General features: G+C 40.4%; 1 protein-coding gene across 4 annotated transcripts in view; it reads left to right on the top strand.

The window, feature by feature from the left end:
* shld2 (shieldin complex subunit 2) overlaps positions 1-19,498 on the top strand; it is a 45,401-nt gene extending 25,903 nt beyond the window's left edge. For 3 of the 4 annotated variants that reach the window (XM_007899291.2, XM_042336856.1, XM_007899280.1), the window contains exons 2-9: positions 3,181-4,850; positions 8,476-8,583; positions 9,371-9,565; positions 10,599-10,733; positions 11,197-11,403; positions 13,290-13,524; positions 17,235-17,350; positions 19,189-19,498. In XM_007899291.2, coding sequence (XP_007897482.1) covers positions 3,251-4,850; positions 8,476-8,583; positions 9,371-9,565; positions 10,599-10,733; positions 11,197-11,403; positions 13,290-13,524; positions 17,235-17,350; positions 19,189-19,361 — 2,769 coding nt within the window. In that variant the 5' untranslated portion in view covers positions 3,181-3,250 and the 3' untranslated portion in view covers positions 19,362-19,498. The remainder of the gene's footprint in view (positions 1-3,180; positions 4,851-8,475; positions 8,584-9,370; positions 9,566-10,598; positions 10,734-11,196; positions 11,404-13,289; positions 13,525-17,234; positions 17,351-19,188) is intronic. The other variant, XM_042336857.1, reaches the window with a different exon arrangement.
* The last annotated feature ends 288 nt before the right edge of the window (positions 19,499-19,786 follow it).

The following is a 19,786-nucleotide window of genomic DNA, read 5'->3' on the forward strand; positions in this document are numbered from 1 at the left end:
AATATATTCTGTGAAGCGTTTTGAGCTGTCTCAACAATGTGATAGATGCTATATAAAATGCAAGGATTATTATTGTAATAAATTTGGTTTTAAAAATTCACACAGTGCTCTGACTCTCATTTGCTTCCACTGAATTGTTCGGCAAGTATTCCCTAGATTTTTTGACTACATTAAACATGGATTTATGGTACTGTATCTTTCAACAAGGAACTTGCTATCTGGACCCTGTTCAAAAGGGTTCAAAAGCATACCTTTTAAAAAGTTACAAAGATTTATAATAAATTACATTAGAATATACAGCACAGAAACAGGCCATTTGGCCCAACTGGTCCACATGAGCCTCCTCCTGCCTTTCCTCAACTAAGCCTTCAAGCATAACCTTCTATTCCTTTCTCCCTCATGTACCTATCTAGCTTTACTTTAAATACATCTATGCTATGAATTAAATATATATAATTGATTCTAACATACTTCTTTTTATTTGAGCTGATTTTTAAAAGATAGTACACTGGACTCAATGTTGAAGCTGACAGTGCAAGGGAGTTAAGAGTTACAGGAGAAATGCAGCCAGTAGCACAAGGCACTGGCTAGGTGAGATTACAGTGTGGCAGAGCTGAGATGCAAGAGATTTAAACAATAGGACATTGTAATGACCAGCTGAAGCTATTGGCCCTGACAGTGAGAGGGAATTTATACAGTCGATATTTCTTTGTCTCCAGTGTGAGTATATTCATGAAAATGCAGCTCCTTTGAATTATCGTTCTCAGTAACAACTTGAAAGTCAGCTGTCATCAGTAATCACTCTTTAATAAATTCACAAAACTTTAAAAATAGCCAAATAGACAAAACAGAACAAAATATTAAGACTGGTTCTGTTGGCTAGACTGAACACTGCAGGTCTTTATTTCCGTGAATAGGCTCCTGCACAACCAGACAACGATTTCCTTTTCCTTTGAATAATGATCTACAGAAGTAGAATGATTCTGCTCTTAAAAAAAAGCCACACGCAGATTACGTGCTTCTGAGCATTCTTCCCACTAAAGTAGAAGCAGTTACCAATAGAAATGAGAAAGATTAGAAGGTATAAATCATCTGTTTTCAGTGGGCTGGACTTCCTCACAGCTCTACCTTATTATATCCTTCACTGGTTCTTTTCAATTCACTGGATTCTTGAAGTTGCTTCAATGTACCTGGAGATTATAACAGTTTAACTATGATGGCCATTTTGAATTTCATGGCATGGTTAGGCTGCTATTGCTCTCTCTGGTCTAGTGATTTAAATGCTCATAATTTTTTAAAAATTGAATCAGCATTTTCTGCTAAGACATGATCACCTCCCACCACCACGTCTCTCAGTTGCGCTTGCCATATTGCAGACAATGCAGGAAAACCTTTGAAATACTTTGAGATATCCTCTCAGCATGAAAGGGACAGATCAAATGCCAGGATTATTATTATCGCTCCTCTTTTCCTCCAGTATGACTAACCCGGATTTCAGTGATTATTTATGGGGGTTGTTTGCTGGTTATTCTCCTGTTCTGGTAGCTGTCTTCTATAGTTCTTCCATTTTACCACTCCCTGTGCTTGCAGGATCCCTGACTCTGTGAGCTCCTGGGTACTTGCCTTGCATTTCTTTAGCAGCAGTTGGTTACAAAGATAAACTCTGAGATTAATCAAGCTGCCTGGCAACGTTCCACAGTAATTAATGAGCTGTGTCAAATGATTTCCAACAATACTTTCACATTTTCCCCCAGTCCCTTTCATTGCAGCTATCTGTATTCAGAGGAGCTGGGTGGGTGTAGCGAAGGACTGGCACTGCTTATCAGAGGGACACAGGATTACTGTTAAGTTTATCGCCGGAGCAGCAAGCAGTACATAGAAGGCCTGAGTCAAGTATTCAGACCCAGTGCCTTTCATTCTTTGGAACAAAGTCTTTAAGGACTTAGCTACTGCTTCCATCTATCTAACAACCACTGCCATTCTCACCTATTTTATGAAATTTAACTTGTCAGAGGATTTAAGTGTTCCCAAGCTCCCCAGACTGGCTAGGATCAGACTCCCCTGTTATTGTGGGAGCTATATCAAATGCAAGGATTATTATTGTTATTGGTGGCATTTTTGTAATGTTTAGTGAGATGCAATTCGCCCGGTGCCATGGTTCTTTGAACTGCAGCAGCTCTTGTAGAAAATGTTCAAAGTGTTTTGTAATCCTATTGCACCATCTAAATCCCTTAAGTATTATTTTTCAACATCAGCCAAGTAACTCCAACAGGAAAGATAGAGTGAAAAGAAATCAAATCTCCCTAGCTAAAGAGCAGACATTCCATTAGGCCCTGACCTGGGCAGCTGATCTCAGTTGTTCATCACAAGCTGCAGAGTGCTTAAAGAGGCATGCATTAGCAGAAAAAAAGATAAAAAGGGATTGGGCTATGAGCTAAGGAGAATGGAATCAGTCTCCTGTGGATATCAGGGTTGCATTAATCAATACAGGTTTCACAGGAATTGACAAGTTAGGAAGCAGCTAATCTGGCTCCGGTGGCCGAGAATACAAATCTTTCTTTGCAAATTTTCTCCTCTGACAAAAACAGAGATTAGGCTGAAGAAGCCCTTCACCCATTTGACGTCATTACGAATGCCCACCCTATCATGCTTCCCTCACAGCATTTTTAAAAAATGAATCCAATGTCCTAGCCTCAGACACACTACTCGGTAACATATTCCAATCGGGAACATGTTACCAAGAAGCTGTAGGGTAGCTCCCTTACGTTGTAGTGACTAAATTGTACACAGTGCTCTCTGTACAGCTTGACCAGAGCACTATATAGCTCGAGTATAACTTCTGGGGATTTAATCTCAATTGATTTCGTAAAACGGCTCATCATCTTTACATTTCTTCAACGGCCACAGGTTTTCTATGGATCTTCTTCAAATGTGCATTCTATGAATCATTTTGTATAATGGAGCTTAAAGGCTGTTTTGTGAGAGTAACCCTGTGCTATCTGTTTAGAAGTGTTAATTATAAATAACCACTTTACTCCAGATTGTACAATGTGGTGTAGGAGGTTTTGTCTCCTGAGTACCATCTGCAAATGGGGGTAGGGACAATTATAAACCTCTCACTAAAATGTTAAACTAAAATGTTTCCATTTGTTAACCCATTTTTTATGTTATCTTAAACAGGTATAAATGTTGAAAGAGGTTCATTGTGTATCCAAATATTTGGAAGGATTGAAGAGCCCGCCATCACACAATGGCCAGTAATAGAAAAACAGTTCACATTTTCCTCGGAGCACCAGTTATTCCAGCAAAGCAGCAAAGTTCAGCACAGAATATAACTGGGGACAGCTTGGAAAAGTGGCATCAGTGCCATGTTAGGTATGATAAAGAATCTCTCACTATTGCTCCTAGAGATTGTGGAGCCAAGGACTTTGGGCAACATCTGAATGGCCATGAAGGAATGCTGCTCAAGGACAATGAAGAATCTTCCATCGTAGGGTACAGAAGTGGTGTAGGCTATGGGACAACCTCTAAGGAATGGTCGTTTCAGATCTGTGGTCCTACTTGGCAGAAACAAGGAGGGAACATCCAGTCTAGTACCAGACAGATGGGTGACCAGCACCACAGGGCATTAAATAATCAAGAACATTCTGAAAGAGATTTCAAAATAATCGAAGAGCATAAGATGAACCCTACTCGCACAGGAGAAAGGTTCGAAAGATCTGCAGGATGGTATCACCAGCTCATCAACAGGCAAAATATTCAGGGTAGTAGGGGATCCGGGAAGCTCCTGCAGCCTGTGGCTACTGAGGAAATGGACGAAGATCACCCAGATTCTACTAACAGGATAGAGGAACAGAATGCTATTTTGCCACAAGACTCATCTCTTGTAGATTGCTCAAAATTGCTTCAGGCTTCTCTCGTGGAATACTTACAAAGCAGTTTTCCAGAAGAAGCCAAGGCCCCAACAAGTTGTGCAGAGTCTCTCAGCATGCTGCCTGCTAGACAGGGTGCTATTCTCTCACAGAAATGCTCTAACAACCATCTCAACACCCAGGGAGCTCGTGGAAATGAACCGTCACAAATGGAAAAAAACATGAAGCCTGCTGAAGTCTCCCGTCAACCCTTTGCATCGAAGCATAGTCCTGATATGCTGTCCAGATCGTGTGCCATTGAATCAGAATGCAGGCTCATTGACATTTCAGATAATACCGCAGAACTCTTCAGCTCATTAAGTGAACAGAAGCCATTGCCCACCGATGAAATGATATGTAGGCATGAAAGAATATCAGAAGGTTCAGAGCTGCTCTTCAGCCCCTTTAATGACTGGTCCAAAGGTAATAGTGAGGTTAATATTGAATTGTACAGCGGAGGAATCCTGTGCTCCCAGATTTCAAACAGCGCTCAGCAGTCTTTCAAAAGATCAAGAGTGGCTGATAATGAACGTGAGGAACTATGCCATACTCTAATAAAACCTTCAGTTTATGCACTTAAAGAATTGCCAGCATCCAAGAGAATGAAAGAGAATGACTCTGAGAGAATTTCTGATCTTGGACACTATCTGAAGGCAAAACAGGACACACAGCAAACGTCCAGAGTTGGCTATGTAAAAACAGAACGGCTCGGAAACTGCACTGACGGAGGTAGGAAGTACCACCTCTTAGTAGCAGTCCTACACCGCTGCCAAGTGAAGGAGATAGTAATCAAATCGGGACCATTTGCTCGAAACAGAGTTCCTATAGCGACTATTGTAGTCACAGACAAATCAGGGGCCAACCGGAAGATTGTCTTGTGGCGTGCCACTGCTTTCTGGGCACTGATAGTCTTTCCAGGGGATATTCTAATAATAACAGGTAAGGTAGCAGAACCAGAGACTCAACCATTTCAGTACAGTTGATGTATGATTTGTAATGTTACAATTTATTCCTTAATGTAAGTAAGCAAGTTAACTGTCCAGATGCAAAATGTAAGCATTAATTTCTGTTCATGTAAAGAAAGAAAATAGGTGGGAGTTGGGATAATATCTATATCCAGTAGAGAAGCCAGCATAAGGCTAGACTTGATAGGCCTGTGTGCAACAACCTTCTTCTGGGAAACTGCCAGTCTACGAGTTAATGCATTAGCAACTTGAATCCCCTGCCTTACCTGCTGCACAAGTGTGAGGACCATCACCCCTGCCTTAGCTGTTGATCTCCATTTTCATGATCCACTCACATTGTGCTTTATTACATTCTCTGTGTGTGCTCCTTTTAATCCATATCTGCTTTGTTTCTACAAATGACAGTACTTATTCTCACCCCTTTTTTCTGTGTATTTTTTAGTCTTTAATCAGTCTTTTCCATCTTTCTGCATGCATTTCTTTCTCCTTATTCCAACCAAATAGCTTTGCTTGGCCTCTTTGGATCTCAAAGACAGCACAGAAAGAGGCTGTTCAATGCATTGAGCCATTGAGATACACGTGATGTCTTTATTAGTGAATACAGTATATTATATTGCAGCTTTACAAATGATAGGAGAATGCTTACCTGGGAATCCACGTCACTTCTTTGTCCAGGCTCGTTTCTTTGCTAAGGTATTGCCGAGAGTCATTGTCAAAAGGAAACTTTTGACGGAAATCTCCAACACTTAAACCAAGCCTCTGTGCTTCTCTCAGTGAACTGGCAAAGGAAGCTGGAAGCAGATGGCTGAAATAACAATCTGCAGGCATAGTATTTCACCCCTAGAGATGGGCAGTGACACATCAGCAAAGTCTACCTCCTTACATGAACAAGATGTTTTCATTGCCAATAGTACTTTAAAAGGATCATATGTCATTTTGTGTGCTTGGATTAAGGAGTGGCAGGTGAAGAAGTAACTTGCATTTTAATAATAATGATAATAATCCTTACATTTAATATAGCACCTTGTCACATCTTTGAGATGTGTTTTGTGGGTGAAACGGCCAAATGCGCACAGCAATGTCCCACAAACAATCGTGGATTGAGTAACTGGGCTGTTAGGAGTCCTTGATTTCTGCCATTGGAAGCTCTTATTGAACTAATCAAATACTTTGGAGTCGTTTTATCACAAAAGGTGTTTGGGTGAAGGCACTTAAGCCCATTTGATCTCATCTATCCTCAGTACCCACACTACTTTCTTTCCATTACATCATTAAGATGTTTCTTAAAAGAGTCCAGTGTCTTGGCCTCTGCCACGTTTCCTGATAATCCACTTCATGGAATCTTACATTTGAAAATGAATTGGAAAGAAAGACAGTAAGTGCTATAGAAACCACTCATTAGATGTGTTGAGGTAAATATTGTGGAAGGTGAAAGCCCTGGCGCTTCTCACTGGATTGTTCTAGCAGTCAGGAACTCCACTCGCCTTTTTTTCTGCTTAGTGACTTGCCAAGTATTGTTTTTGATGAACAGAATTAGAGTTGTGCAAAGTAACAGGATGTCTTTAGCAGTGTGGGAAAGGAACTCTGCCAGAAACCTTCTAGGGGGAGGAGGATGCAGGAGGAAGGTAGTTGCAGTAAATTCTGTTCTGTGATGTTAACTTTCAACCTTTTAAAAGCTTGACTGCAATAAACTTCCCTCTCCTTTCAATATTCAAACCTGGGGCTTGAATGCATAACATTCCATATTAGACATTCATCTCTCACAATTAATTCTTATAACCCAAATCTCAGTTCTAACCAGATGGTTATCCAGCTGTCCTTTTGTAATTCCATCAGCTTCAATCTCCTTTAAAAGCTTCGCAATTGGAACATTGGCAAATTCTTTCTGAAAATCTTCATAGATTACTCTCTACAGTCTGAGTACATCTTAATTCTCTGCTCCGTTTCTATATTTATTTATTCCCATGTCCCCTGAATGTCCCCTGAATCCTGGGTATTGCTCACTCATCGGTAATTTGCCAATCTATCATCTGTCATGTGTCAGTCAGGACATCAGTCAGTAGCTTATCCAGCAACTAGAATCCAGGCCATGCCAGTTACCAACAGTCACACGCTCACATACCTTTTAGCACTATCACTGGGAAGCAATGAAGAGTAGGAACTTGGTCATCTTTTCTGATAATAATCTTTGTATTTGATATAGCGATGCATTTCGTTGTTGAGACATCTCAAAGCGCTTCACAGGATATACCATAAAGTGAAGTGACTGTATATTTTGTAGGAGAAACCCTGATATGGGACCGTTTTGTATAGAGAACACAGTATCTGGACCAATTCCATTTTACTATCACCTCACTGGCACCAACCCACATTGCTATTCTAAGAGCTGAATTGGGGCTGTGTTAACTCTCCCACCCATTTCTCTCTCAAATGCCAACAGTGTCTCACCAGCAGCTCCACACAATTAAAGATTATTTTTGGAGGTTTGTTTTGAATAGCGATTGAAAGTACAAATCGACAGGACCTTTATATCATGCAGGGCGGTACCAGTTATTCTCAAGCCTCTTAATCAGCCAGGACCACATTTCCTCAGACTCTAAGGGAATTAAAAACATTTAAGAATAATTGCTGACGGTTAACCCTTTGGAGCACTGCAGTTTCACTAACACAGAAGTACAGTAGAAGAATGATGAATATTCAAAAAATGAGTTGCAGACCTTATACATCACTATTTATTTATTACAATACAGTATTGAATCTATTTACAGTGACTCTCTTGCTCCAGATCATAAGGAGCTCTCTAGGGCTTTAACACACTGTTGAGAAGACTCAAAGCACTTTACAGAATATACTGCAAAATGAACTGACTGTATAGTTTGTGAGCGAAATGCGGCAGCCAGTCATGGATTGAGTGACCACATATTTTTATGGGTAAAATGACTGCTGTTTTATTTGACAAAAATGGTCATTATATTTGAGAGTAATACCTGTATAGTGCTTTACATGTTTTGATTGTAACAAGGCATAATAGGTAGGATCTTTCTGTCTAATGTCGATGTAACCAGTTTTTATGTTTCTCTGTGCTCCTCATGGTTCCTGTAACTTTAGAGGGTGTTTCATCCAAAGCTGTCCTGCTGCTATTTTTCTGTGTTCTGGCGCTTGTTATGGATATCTGGCAGTGGGAGAAGCACAGGTGACATTGTTGACTCTCCATTCCAATAGAACTAGATTGCCACCTGCTGTTCCAGTTGCAGCTACTGCAATTAATGCTATTAGAGGAAACCACATATGCAGTAAGGATTTATGGATGTAATATTTTAAACCAGATTCAAATCTTCCTCTTATTTTATGCTGACACCAGGCATGCACACCAGCGAATCTCCAGTAACATCAGTTAGATCCTTACTTTCAGTCAAGTCCAATCCTAGTCTTTCAGCTCCTCCATAGTCTTGTATTGCTGTTTGGTAACAGGGGATAAGAGGACTTTGTAAAGAGAGATTTACTCTGTATATAACCTGTTCTGTAGCTGACCTGGGAGTACTGGTTGCGACAGCATAGAAGAATATTTACTATGCTTTTGATCTGCTCTACCCTTACAGATGTCACTTTATACAGAGATCACTGGCGGGGAGAGGAAATGCTGCAGGCTACCCAAAGGAGTAAAATGATCAATTTGGGACCCTGCCTCCTAGTTCAGCCAGCACAGTGTAGGTATTTCATTCTATTTTATACAGAAAGTACAAATGTAGGTTCCCAATGTGCTGGGTTTAGGGACAAAGTAAGTTCCCCGTTTTACTCCAATAGCATGTGATGCATGTCTTTCTAAATGCCGCAGAGCTAGTTAAGTTCAGGTGGTTATAACCACCACCTGAAATCAGCCACGTGTATTTGTTCTTTTCGTGTGTACCCACTGAGCTATGGGGAGGCGAGAAGTGTGTTTTCAAACCGAGACAGTGGGATTGGGTATTTCTCTTACCCTGATATCAACAGTGTGCTCGCTGGGGGGTGTTCGTTCATTGTGTGGTGCCATTGTATTTTAGCTGGGTCATTCAGCTTGTGGATATGGCTACAATGATCAGTAGGATAACTAATTAATTCATTCATATTAATAATTAACTAATTAATGAATTTAATTAAGCTGATTCATCAAACTAATTCATTCATATTAATATTAACTAATTAATGAATTTAATTAAGCTAATTCATCAAACCTCAAATTATACTTCCGAGTATATTAAAAATAGCCATAGTGGCATTAGCCTACACCTGAAGACACCGGATAGTTGAAATCTTTACTTATCTTTATTTACTTAGCACCTTTGGTCACTCTTTAGACCAGTTTGTGGAGCATAAGCCCAGCATGTTTCACCAGTGGGGCCTTAACCTTACTAACTTGATCTTTTAACTCCATCCCATACCTAGTCAGTTTTATAGTTAAACATTTGCAATGCTGCCTGTTTGTGGTGTTGTAATATTTCTGTTTGTTTGCATAAGGGTCTCACACAGTGAGCGCTGCTGCCCTGGAGGAGCTCATTGTCTGGATTACTGGACAAAAGTCTTACCTTCTGAGTATGGGATCCAGAAACCATCAGCATCTTGCCTCTAAACAATATGCGAGCCTAGATAAACTGCACCCAGATGTGGTGGTCCATGCGCTTCTGAGAGTCGTCCTCATCACCGTTCTCTCAGGTCTGTATCTTCTGACCTTTCTAGCTTTTCCTCTTACCAATTAGAGTGGCATTGCAGATGGATAAGAGCATATAAAAACCTTGGTTTCAATGTGGAGGTACAATATTCAAAATTGAGGAGGTAAAGTTGAACTTGTACAGGACCTGACTTAAGCTACAGTTGGAGAATTGTGTACCGATTTGGGCACCCCATTATACGGGGGTTATAAAAGCAACAGAAACGGTACTGATTAGAATCACTAGCTTGTCACCAGAGATGAAGGGATTGATCAGTTATGAAGAGAGTCTTGAGAAGTTGTCAACTTATCTCAATTGGTAGCACTCTCCCTCATTTCTCTCTCTCGTTCCTTCTGCCCCCCCTTCCCCCCCCTTTTTTCTGTCTCTCTTTCCCTCCCTCTGCACGTTGGAGTCCTGTAGCTCAGTGGTTAGAACACTCACCTCGCAAGTGAGAGACCTGGGTTCAATTCCCAGCAGGGTGAAATCTTGGGCAAGTTTCCTTACTCCACATACCTGATAATAATCCCTCAAGGAAAAAAAAACAATAATAATTTGGTCACTCAATCCACAACTGTTTGTGGGACACTGCTGTGCGCAATTGGCTGCCGCGATTCGCTCACATATATATTCAGTCAATTCACTTTACAGTATATTCTGTGAAGTGCTTTTAGACATCTAGAAGACGTGAAAAGCGTTATATCAAATGCAAGGCTTATTATTTATTATTATTTTACTTACTTTCCCTTTAGCTGTATTTACTTTTGTCCACAGAACACAGTCAATCCACTTTAGAATATATCCTGTGGAGCACTTTGAGACGTCTAAATGACATAAAAAGGCGTCTATGAAATGCAAGGATTATTATTATTACTTCAGTCACAATCTCTATTGTCAGTTTATCTATTACAGCTCATAAATAACATTGTAATAACTAGTACTTTTAAAATTCTATTACTTAATGTTTCAAGCTCAAGAAATATTTAAACCTTCCTGTAGGAACTGAGAGAGCAATGTTTGTTTCGATATGTTCTATATAGAGACTGCGTACTTGTATGGTGGAAAGGAGCAGCAGAAAGTGTTGCTGGAGGTGGAACAAGTCAAAGGTCAACAAGCCCCACTGATACTTTGGGGAAATTCAATATCCTGGCGTGCTCAGATTCAGAAGAAACAAGGTGAGGTAAACTCTTATCAATAAAGTATATACTGGACAGTTTGTGAGGTATGACTGAATACTAACACTTAATAATAATATTAATGCGTCCTTCCAAGGAGAGTTTGCATTCCATTCCAACAATCTATCTCTGGAATTTCCACGTGTTGGTCGGATGTATGGAATTCTCACTTTGGTTTGGATACTCTTAAGCACTGTGGTGGGTTTCCGCATGTGTCAGACACCCGGCTGACCAAAACAAAACTTAACACTGAACCGTATGGGAGGTTTGACTGAATACTAACACTGGACATTGTGCACGGTGTGTGAGGTGTAAATAATGAACCATCCACTGAGGGTAAGGTATGGTTGAAGCTTAATAATGAACATATTCATTATTAATAAAGGAACAGTCTTTCTAACCTCTGGATTACTGCTTCTCGTGTTTATTTACTAGCGAGTCCTTGTTTTTGTCATTCGTTTAGATCATGTTTGGAGCTTTAGAAACCTGCTAGTCTGTCAGAATGCCATCACAGGGGACCTAGAACTGCACAGTACTCCTTGGTCATCTTGTGAGTGCCTGTTCGATGATGATGAAAGAGCAATTGAGTACATGACAAAATACCACTCGGGTGAGACAGCTTCTGTCAAAACCATGGCCCTTTCAACCCTGTTGAGTACGAGATACTCAGGTGCGTGGCCAGTGATAACTGCATTACATTCACCTAAGGATTATTGGATGATTTGCTCAGCAGCAAATCTCTGTGGATTTCTGTGGTTGTAGTGAGTGTGATAAGAGTGAGACATATTACAAATTATTTTATTTCCAGTTGTATTAATTAGCCCAGTGTAATAGGGCAATGTTTAATAATGTTATACCCACCGTTATCAATTATTATTGACAGGTTAATGCTTGAGCTGCATAGCCAAGGACAGATAACAGGAAGTTTTTCTTTATCCCAGAATGCAATTAATAATAATAATCCTTGCGTTTGATATAGGCGCCTTATCACATTGTTGAGACATCTCACAGAATATACTGTAAAGTCAATTGACTGTATATTTTTGTGGGCGAAACTTGGCAGCCAATTCCGCACAGCAGTGTCCCACAAACATTCGTAGATGAGTGACCAAATTTTTAAAAAAGGGATTATTACCCCCGGAAAGCAATCTGCCCAAAAACCGGGTTCCTACATGCTGCTTACTGCTAGGCATGTGGAGAAGGAAACTTAATTAACAATTGGAACAGGTTACCAGGAAGGGTGCTGAGGCCAGGGAACTGAATTGATAAAAACTTTATGCAGGGTAAAGTCTTGGAGTGCTGATAAATAGCTTGGTGTTGTAATGGGAGAACGATAGGATGGATGTTCTGGAAGTTTTAGATCAGTTGGACTGAAAGGCCTTCTCCATCTGAACTAATCTTATGATCTTGTCAATCGGCTATTCATGAAAGGAGAGAAAGAGCTGAATGTGATTGCTCACTTTCAACAAATTTTCAACAGCTACGTATACTGAGAACCTGCACCAGGGAGCACTGTAGTGCTATTCTAAACATTGATGGAGATCAGCAGAGCTGGACCCTGCCACTAGATAGCATTAGAATGCAAGGTCTAATATCCTGTGAAACTCTGAGCAAACAGACTGATATCCAATAATATCATGACTCTATTTGACATACCATCTTACCATCCTATGATTATTTTAATTTCAATCACTTCATCCAGTAACATAGTGATGGTTGCAAATAATAACATCAGCTTCCTGCAGTGTTATAGAACCCAGGATTATAGCATACAAATGATGTGGTTTATGATATCATCTAAATTCCTTGATTGAATTAGTGACATTGTGTAATCCACTGCCAGCTTGTCTCCTCAAAACAGTAACTGCAGGTCTTTGTAGAGAATAGAACTGAAGAATCACATAACAAATTTCATAACTTCCAACATAGGCTCAATTCAAAGTGGGATTTTGACTTTAAAGCTATAAATATTTAGCACCAACTTTGGTTTGGATCTTAGGGATCACAAGAGGTATTTATTTCAATGTTATAGACTTTCCTTAGTAGTAACAATGGTGGAAAAAGTAGCTTTTTCTTCTTTTTAATCCACCTTTCCTCAATTGTTTATTCAGCGACCATTCTACAACTCAGAAAGCAATTATGACAAAAATGCTCTTTGATGGTGAAGAGTGTTTTGCCCACAAAGTACACAGTCACTCCACTTTACAGTATATCTTGTGAAGCACTTTCAGATGTCTTGATGATGCAATAAGGGCTATAAATCTGAACTGTCATATCAACTTATTTCATTTGTACAAACAATGCATCTAATATCATGCTACATATGATAGTGCTTCAGCCTAGTAAAACAGAGCATTATATTCAATTTTAAAAAAATTTGGTCTTTTCAAACCCTGTCCAATCAGATGCAATCTTGTTAAACTAATTTTAATTTGAGTTTCATGGCGAGCAACAAACATGAACTGCAATTAATCACAATTCCACTGGAACTGCAGACCTCTATACTGCTTTCTTTTACCAAATGACACAATCCCTGCTTGTGTCCTTCTTTTGTAGGAGACATTCAATTCAAGGCCCACATTGTTGGCATTCAGTGGAATGGTTCTTGTACACGGAGTTCCTTGTTCAACATGGATGCCCTGACACCACTGGAGACTGTCCTATCCTCTCTATCCCATTTTACATACTCAGGCTGTGGAAAATGTGGCTCTGAGCTGGGACTGGATGACAACAATGTGTACCAGCAGTGCATTCCATGCTTACCATACAACACTGTGCAGATCTATTACAGGTCAGTATTAAGTGCTTCTTCTTTCCACGGATATAGGAAAACCTGCAAGCGTCAATGGGTTCAGGCATTTCAAAAACCATAAGAACAAGTACTTAAGTGTGTAAGTAGCAAAACAAGAATGTTGACATCAGATGATGCCTTTTGAAAGGCCTGAATGTTGTTGAGTGACTGGCTGTGTGACAATGAATGAGAGAGAGATTGGCTTTGTGAGTGGAATAGTAGCTGATCAAGGAGTGTTGGGTACACAGTATAGTTTACTCTGTATCTAACCAATATTGTTCCTGACCTGGAAGTGCTACAACAGTACAAATAGAGTTAATCTCAGTATCTGATCTGTGTTATACCTGTATATTATAGTGCCCTTTGATATAGACAGTGCCTTGGAACATCCTTCCAATGTGAAAGGCGCTATACAAATGTAATCTTGTTGTTGTAGTGTGGCTCACTTATAGCATGGGTTTACTGACCTGATTCACCTGGCTTCTGGCACTAATGAGTCGTCTTACTACACTAAAAAATGTCACTTCCAGACACCATGTGCCTGAAATAATAATAATCCTTGGATTTGATATAGTGGCTTATTACCTCTTCGAGACTTCTCAAAGCGCTTCAACTAATAATACGTCCTGCATTCACATCAGCTATTTGCCAGAAGTGCCTGTGATATCACTTCACAAAGGAAATGACATTGTCTGTGCTTCTTGCGCATGGCACTCAGGAAGTAACATCAGCGGGCGATCTAACAACCCAGAAGGCAGCCATTTTGAATGCATTGCTTACAATGCGGCCTCTAAACTATTGGATTCATCTGACCATGCTATAACTTTATTAATACTTGCTGTTTGGGAGGACTTGCTCATTGGGGGTACTTTGGGGGATAACATAACATTGAGAATACTTCATTTTGGCAACAGTAACAGCAATTAATAGTTCATATAATTATACCGCACAGAAGGAGGCCATTTGGCCTATCGTGTCTATACCGGCTCTTTGAAAAGAGCTATCCAATTCAATCCCACTCCCCTGCTCTCTCCCCATAGCCCTACAAACTTGACCTTCCCAAATAATTATCTATTTCCCTCTTAAAAGCTGTTATTGAAACAGCTTTCAGGCATTGCATTCCAGATCCGAACAACTCGCTGTAAAAAAAATTTCTCCTCACCTCCCCTCTGTTTCTTTTACCACCTATTTTAAATTGGTGTCGTCAGGTTACTGACCCATCCGCCAGTGGAAAGAGTTTCTCCTTGTTCACCCTTTCGAATCCCCTCATAATTTTGAAAACTTCTATTAAGTCTCCTCTTAACCTTCTCTGCTCCAAGGAGAATAATCCTAGTTTCTCTCGCCTCTCCTGATAACTGAAGTCCCTCATTCCTGGTACCATCCTGGTAAATCTCCTTTGCACTCTTCCAATGCCTTGACATCCTTCCTAAAGTGTGGTGTCCAGAACTGAACAAGGTACTCCAGGTGAGGCCTAAGCAGTGTTTTATAAAGGTTCATCATAACTTCCTGACTTTTGTATTTTATGCCCCTATTTATAAAGCCTAGTATCCATTATGCTTTTTTAACAGCTTTATCTACCTGTCCTGCCACCTTCAAAGATTTACTTATATGAACCCCCAGGTCTCTGTTCCTTCACCCCCTTTAAGATTGTATCATCAGCTAGTATTGCCTCTCCTCATTCTTCCTCCCAAAATGGATCACTTCGCATTTCTCAACATTAAACTTCATCTGCCACACGTCTGCCCATTTTACTAGTCTGTCTATGTCCATTTACAGTCTCCTACCATCCTCCACAAGTTCTTAATTGTGGAGTTCCTCTCTCCTTTAATACAGTTTTATGTTGACGCAGGCATTAATCCCAGATACTCCACTGATAATTGTGTATACGTCTCAAATATCCTGGTCTATCATACCTTGCAGTGAATTAACTTTTCCCCCATGCCTTGCCATTGCACCCTGCTGCTGACTGTTGCCAGTTTTGTTAATCAGATTCTAGCCTGATCAGCCTCATTAAATATTTTATATTATATTCGTGGAGTCCTGTAGCTCAGTGGTTAGAGCACTCACTTTGCAAGCGAGAGACCTGAGTTCAATTCCAGGCAGGTCAGGGCGAAACCTTGGGCAAGTTTCCTTACTCCACACGCCTAATAATAATCCCTCCAAAAAAAAACAAAACAATAATAAATTGGTCATTTTCAATCCACGACTGTTTGTGGGACATTGCTGTGCGCAATTGGCTGCCGCGTTCGCCCACAAATAGACAGTCAATTCACTTTACAGTGTGTTCTGTGAAGCGCTCTGGGACGTCCTCCTGACGTGAAAAGCGCTATATCAAATGTGAGGATTATTATTATTATTATTATTTTTTTTTTTCTCCTTCATAAATAGGAGATCCCAATCTGCTCTTTCATACTCTGAAGACTTTAATCACATTAAAATATCAACAGGAGCTGACTGCTGAAAAGACAATGAGTTAGACTCATTGCAAGAAGGAAACTAAACTCACATAAACATCTGAAATAACATATCACTGAACTGTCCTAAATCTTAGTTAATTCAGATCATCAGCAATATTAGCTTAATATTAAGCAAAAATATTACTATATAATGACAAATTTTGTCAAGTTTCAATTTTGTCTCTTTACATCTATTTTCTTGAAGGTTGTGACTCATGCGGTGGACGCTTGCATAGTCACAGGCAAACTTCTGGTAGCTCATCTATCCCTACCCCTCTCCTTAGTGTGTTCTGTGAAGCGCTTTGGGACGTCCTCCCGACGTGAAAAGCGCTATATCAAATGCAAGGATTATTATTATTAGTGTGTTCTGTGAAGCGCTTTGGGACGTCCTCCCGACGTGAAAAGCGCTATATCAAATGCAAGGATTATTATTATTACCCCCTAATAACAGACATCATCAACTTCTCTCTCTGTCCACTGGCATCATTCCCATCCCCTTAAAAACAGCCGTCAGCCCTACCCTAAAATAAAGCTTCCCTTAATCCATCTCTGTTCTCTAATTACTATCCTATCTCTAATCTTCTTTTTCTTTCCAAGGTCCTGGAACCAGTCGTTGCTCCCCAGTTTTGCTCTTTATTCTCCCACCTCTCCAGTCTGGTTTCTGTGTTGTTCACAGTACAGAGACAGCCTTAGTCAAAGTTACAAAGGACATTCTGTCCAACTGTATGCAGGGCTCTCCCTGTCTCCTCAGCCTTCTCAATCTTTCTGTTGCCTTCGACACAATTAACCATTCTAATTTTTCTTCACCGCTTCTCCTCTCAGCTCCACCTTCATGGTTCTGTCCTTGCCTGGTTTCACTTTTACCTTTCCCATCATCTCCACTTTGTACGGTTTCTACTTCAGCCCTTGTATAGTCACATGGGGTGTTCCTCAGGACTCTAGCCTTGGTCCTCTCTTTAATCTTTAAATGTTCCCATGATACAATCTGCAGACATGCGGTTAACTTCCACATGTATGCAGATGACACCCAACTCTATCTCTTTATCTACCCTTGAGTCTAGGAACACTGCTGTCCTGACAGATTGTCTGTCAGACATCACGTCCTGGAAGAGAGCTAACTTTCTCCAGTTGAATGTCGACAAGCTTGATCTTCCACGCATGCGCACACACACATATTCAACCAGTGTCACTGGATAGTGGTCAGAAGCGCAAATTCATATTCTGTAAGCCAGGTTTTCTTTGCCTCTATTTCAGGCCCACCACCCTTGTGGTTACAGATGAAGATTCCATGATTGATGTCCACGTCTCATCCAAAATCATGGAAAAGATCTTTCACCACATCCCTCCTGGACGGCTCTGCAAAGTCCAAGGTAAATGGGTTATGTATTATTTCAAATACCAAAATTTAGCAACAGCGTGATGAGCTACAGCTTATGAGCTGGGACTGTTACTCAGCCATCATTCCCAAAGTGGTGTCAGATCAGGGCTTTCCCTAGAGCAGAGGTTTCTAAACTTTCTGGGCTCAAGGCTCCCATGACATTAGGCATCCTAACTAAGGATCGCCACACAATAAATCCATAGAAATACGCCATCCACTTTGCTGGTATAAGGTGTTTCGTTGTTGAGGTGCTGACGAGTGATCCATGGAAACGTGCCTTTCTCATATGCTGCTTGGGCTGTGCAGGCTTCTTGCAGGGCAGTGAGGCATAACCGCTTGGAGGGCACGAACCCTCTTGGTTCTGGCGCAGATTGGCTCTATTCCACAGCCATTCACTGAAATCTTACAGCCTGACAAAGTGCTTAGATTCCTTATTAGATTAACCATACTGCGAGTTACTGTGAGCCTACCTTTAGGTTGAGAGGTTGTTGCAAGGATTCTTGGGTAGATCAGAGCTCAGCGAGTCCTGCATTCTCTGGTAGTACTCCTTGGGGGCTTATCTAAAGGCCCAGCTCCTTCCTATTTCAAATGATCTCCTCTACCCCATGCTCTGGGCACTCCAGGTTGTCCATCATTATTATTCAGCACTGCAAAAGGCTGCCCTGAAATATAACTCCAGGTAGTAACTTTCCAACTGTTTGGGGTTATTTACAAGAATAACCCAGGTAGTGAAAGGTTTTGCATAACTGCTTAGCAGCCTGTCATTCAGTGTGGGAAATTCAGTTGGTGACATCAGATACATGAACGACATCTGGAAAATTAAAATACCTTCCCTGACAGGCTTTTGCTCTGTTTGCTCTTGCACTTAACTGAGTTAGTGAGCTTTATGCTATGGTGATGGATACATGTTTGTGTGAAAACAGACTTTTCTCATCGACTCCTCAAGCTGTGCTTTAGTCAGTTACCAGCAGTTGCGTGGGACTTTAATATAACATTGCCTTAATTTTTTGAAATCTGGACCCTGACGTTTCTCATGGTTTTAACTTTAAGACTTGTCTTAAAACTGAAGATCATGATGAATGCTTTAATATTCTTAATCTGGTAACTGATTTTCCACCGTTAAGATTAATTAAAGAATTTTCTAAAATTCTGCTTTATTTTAAGATATTTTAGGGCTAAGATAATACTGAGTTCAGGCTTCTGTTGTCTTAACTATTTGTTCATATTATGCGGCTTTTGCTACCACCGAGCAGAACTGTCAGTCATATCTATTCTATTCTCTCGATCTCCAATGTTAATGTACAGAATTCTCTGAGGAAAATGAAAGGCAAATTTCCTGATGTATCCCATGAAGAGAGAGAGAGTTCTTTAGTGTTTCACTGTTTCTCAACGTCACATTTGGAACAAGATCGTGTATCAATGGCATTCCAGTGTGTTACTAAACAAATATTTTATGGAGTGTGTTCTCCATGAAGTGTTCCATTGAGTAAATACACCATGGAGAGTGCAGTGCTGAGCTGAACAGACTGCCAAGGCTCCAGGTTTAGTCAGTGCTTGGGGCTAATTTAGCTGATATCAGACTGGGTGGTAGCAACATTGCTGTAATTGATCATAAATATTGTACTAAATATTCAAGCATGTACTGAATATTCAAGATCACACTGGACAGACCACTGAGTGAGGTATTGGGGATAATGAGCACCAATTGATGAATAGTCCAGCATGAGCCCCTGCTTCAGTATATTCCCCTGCCACAAGGCATGGTCTTCAAAAGGAGTAACATTTCTATAAATTAAATAAACTTGTGAAATACTGGTTTGTGTATTGCAGGTCCATCTGAGAAGGTGTCATATGGGATGGTCATAGCAGAGCTATGCTGCTCCCTGTTTGGTGACTCTAACGACCGCTGCTTGCTGACTGTACAGAGCCAATTCGACCTTGATGAAAACAGCGTCTCCATGAAACAGGATTTCTACTTGTTGGACTTCCACCCAAACGTTTAACCTATGATCTGGTTAGAAACTCAAAGCTACCACTGGAGCCTGCACATGGTGCTTGGGAGGGAAAGTGGGCATCATTTAAATTCAGCTTCATGAGTCACATCAATTATTAATAAATAAATAAATCTGCCTTCAAAAAATAAATTGGTAATAATCTACGACTGTTTGTGGGACCCTGCTGTGCACAATTGGCTGCTGCGTTTTGCTCACAAAATATACATTCAATTAACTTTACAGTATATTCTGTGAAGCACTTTGAGACGTGATAAGGTACTACATCAAATGCAAGGATTATTATTACTAAATGGGAGCATATTCCTGGCTGCTTTGTTTTCTGTACACTGTCACAGGTAAAGTGTTAGTTTTTGACACCTTCATGTTTCCATGGAGTGCATTTTGCTAATTAATTGCTTGTATCTATACCATGA

The sequence above is a fragment of the Callorhinchus milii genome, unplaced genomic scaffold (assembly GCF_018977255.1).
Source record: "Callorhinchus milii isolate IMCB2004 unplaced genomic scaffold, IMCB_Cmil_1.0 Scaffold7, whole genome shotgun sequence".
Taxonomy (NCBI): domain Eukaryota; kingdom Metazoa; phylum Chordata; class Chondrichthyes; order Chimaeriformes; family Callorhinchidae; genus Callorhinchus; species Callorhinchus milii.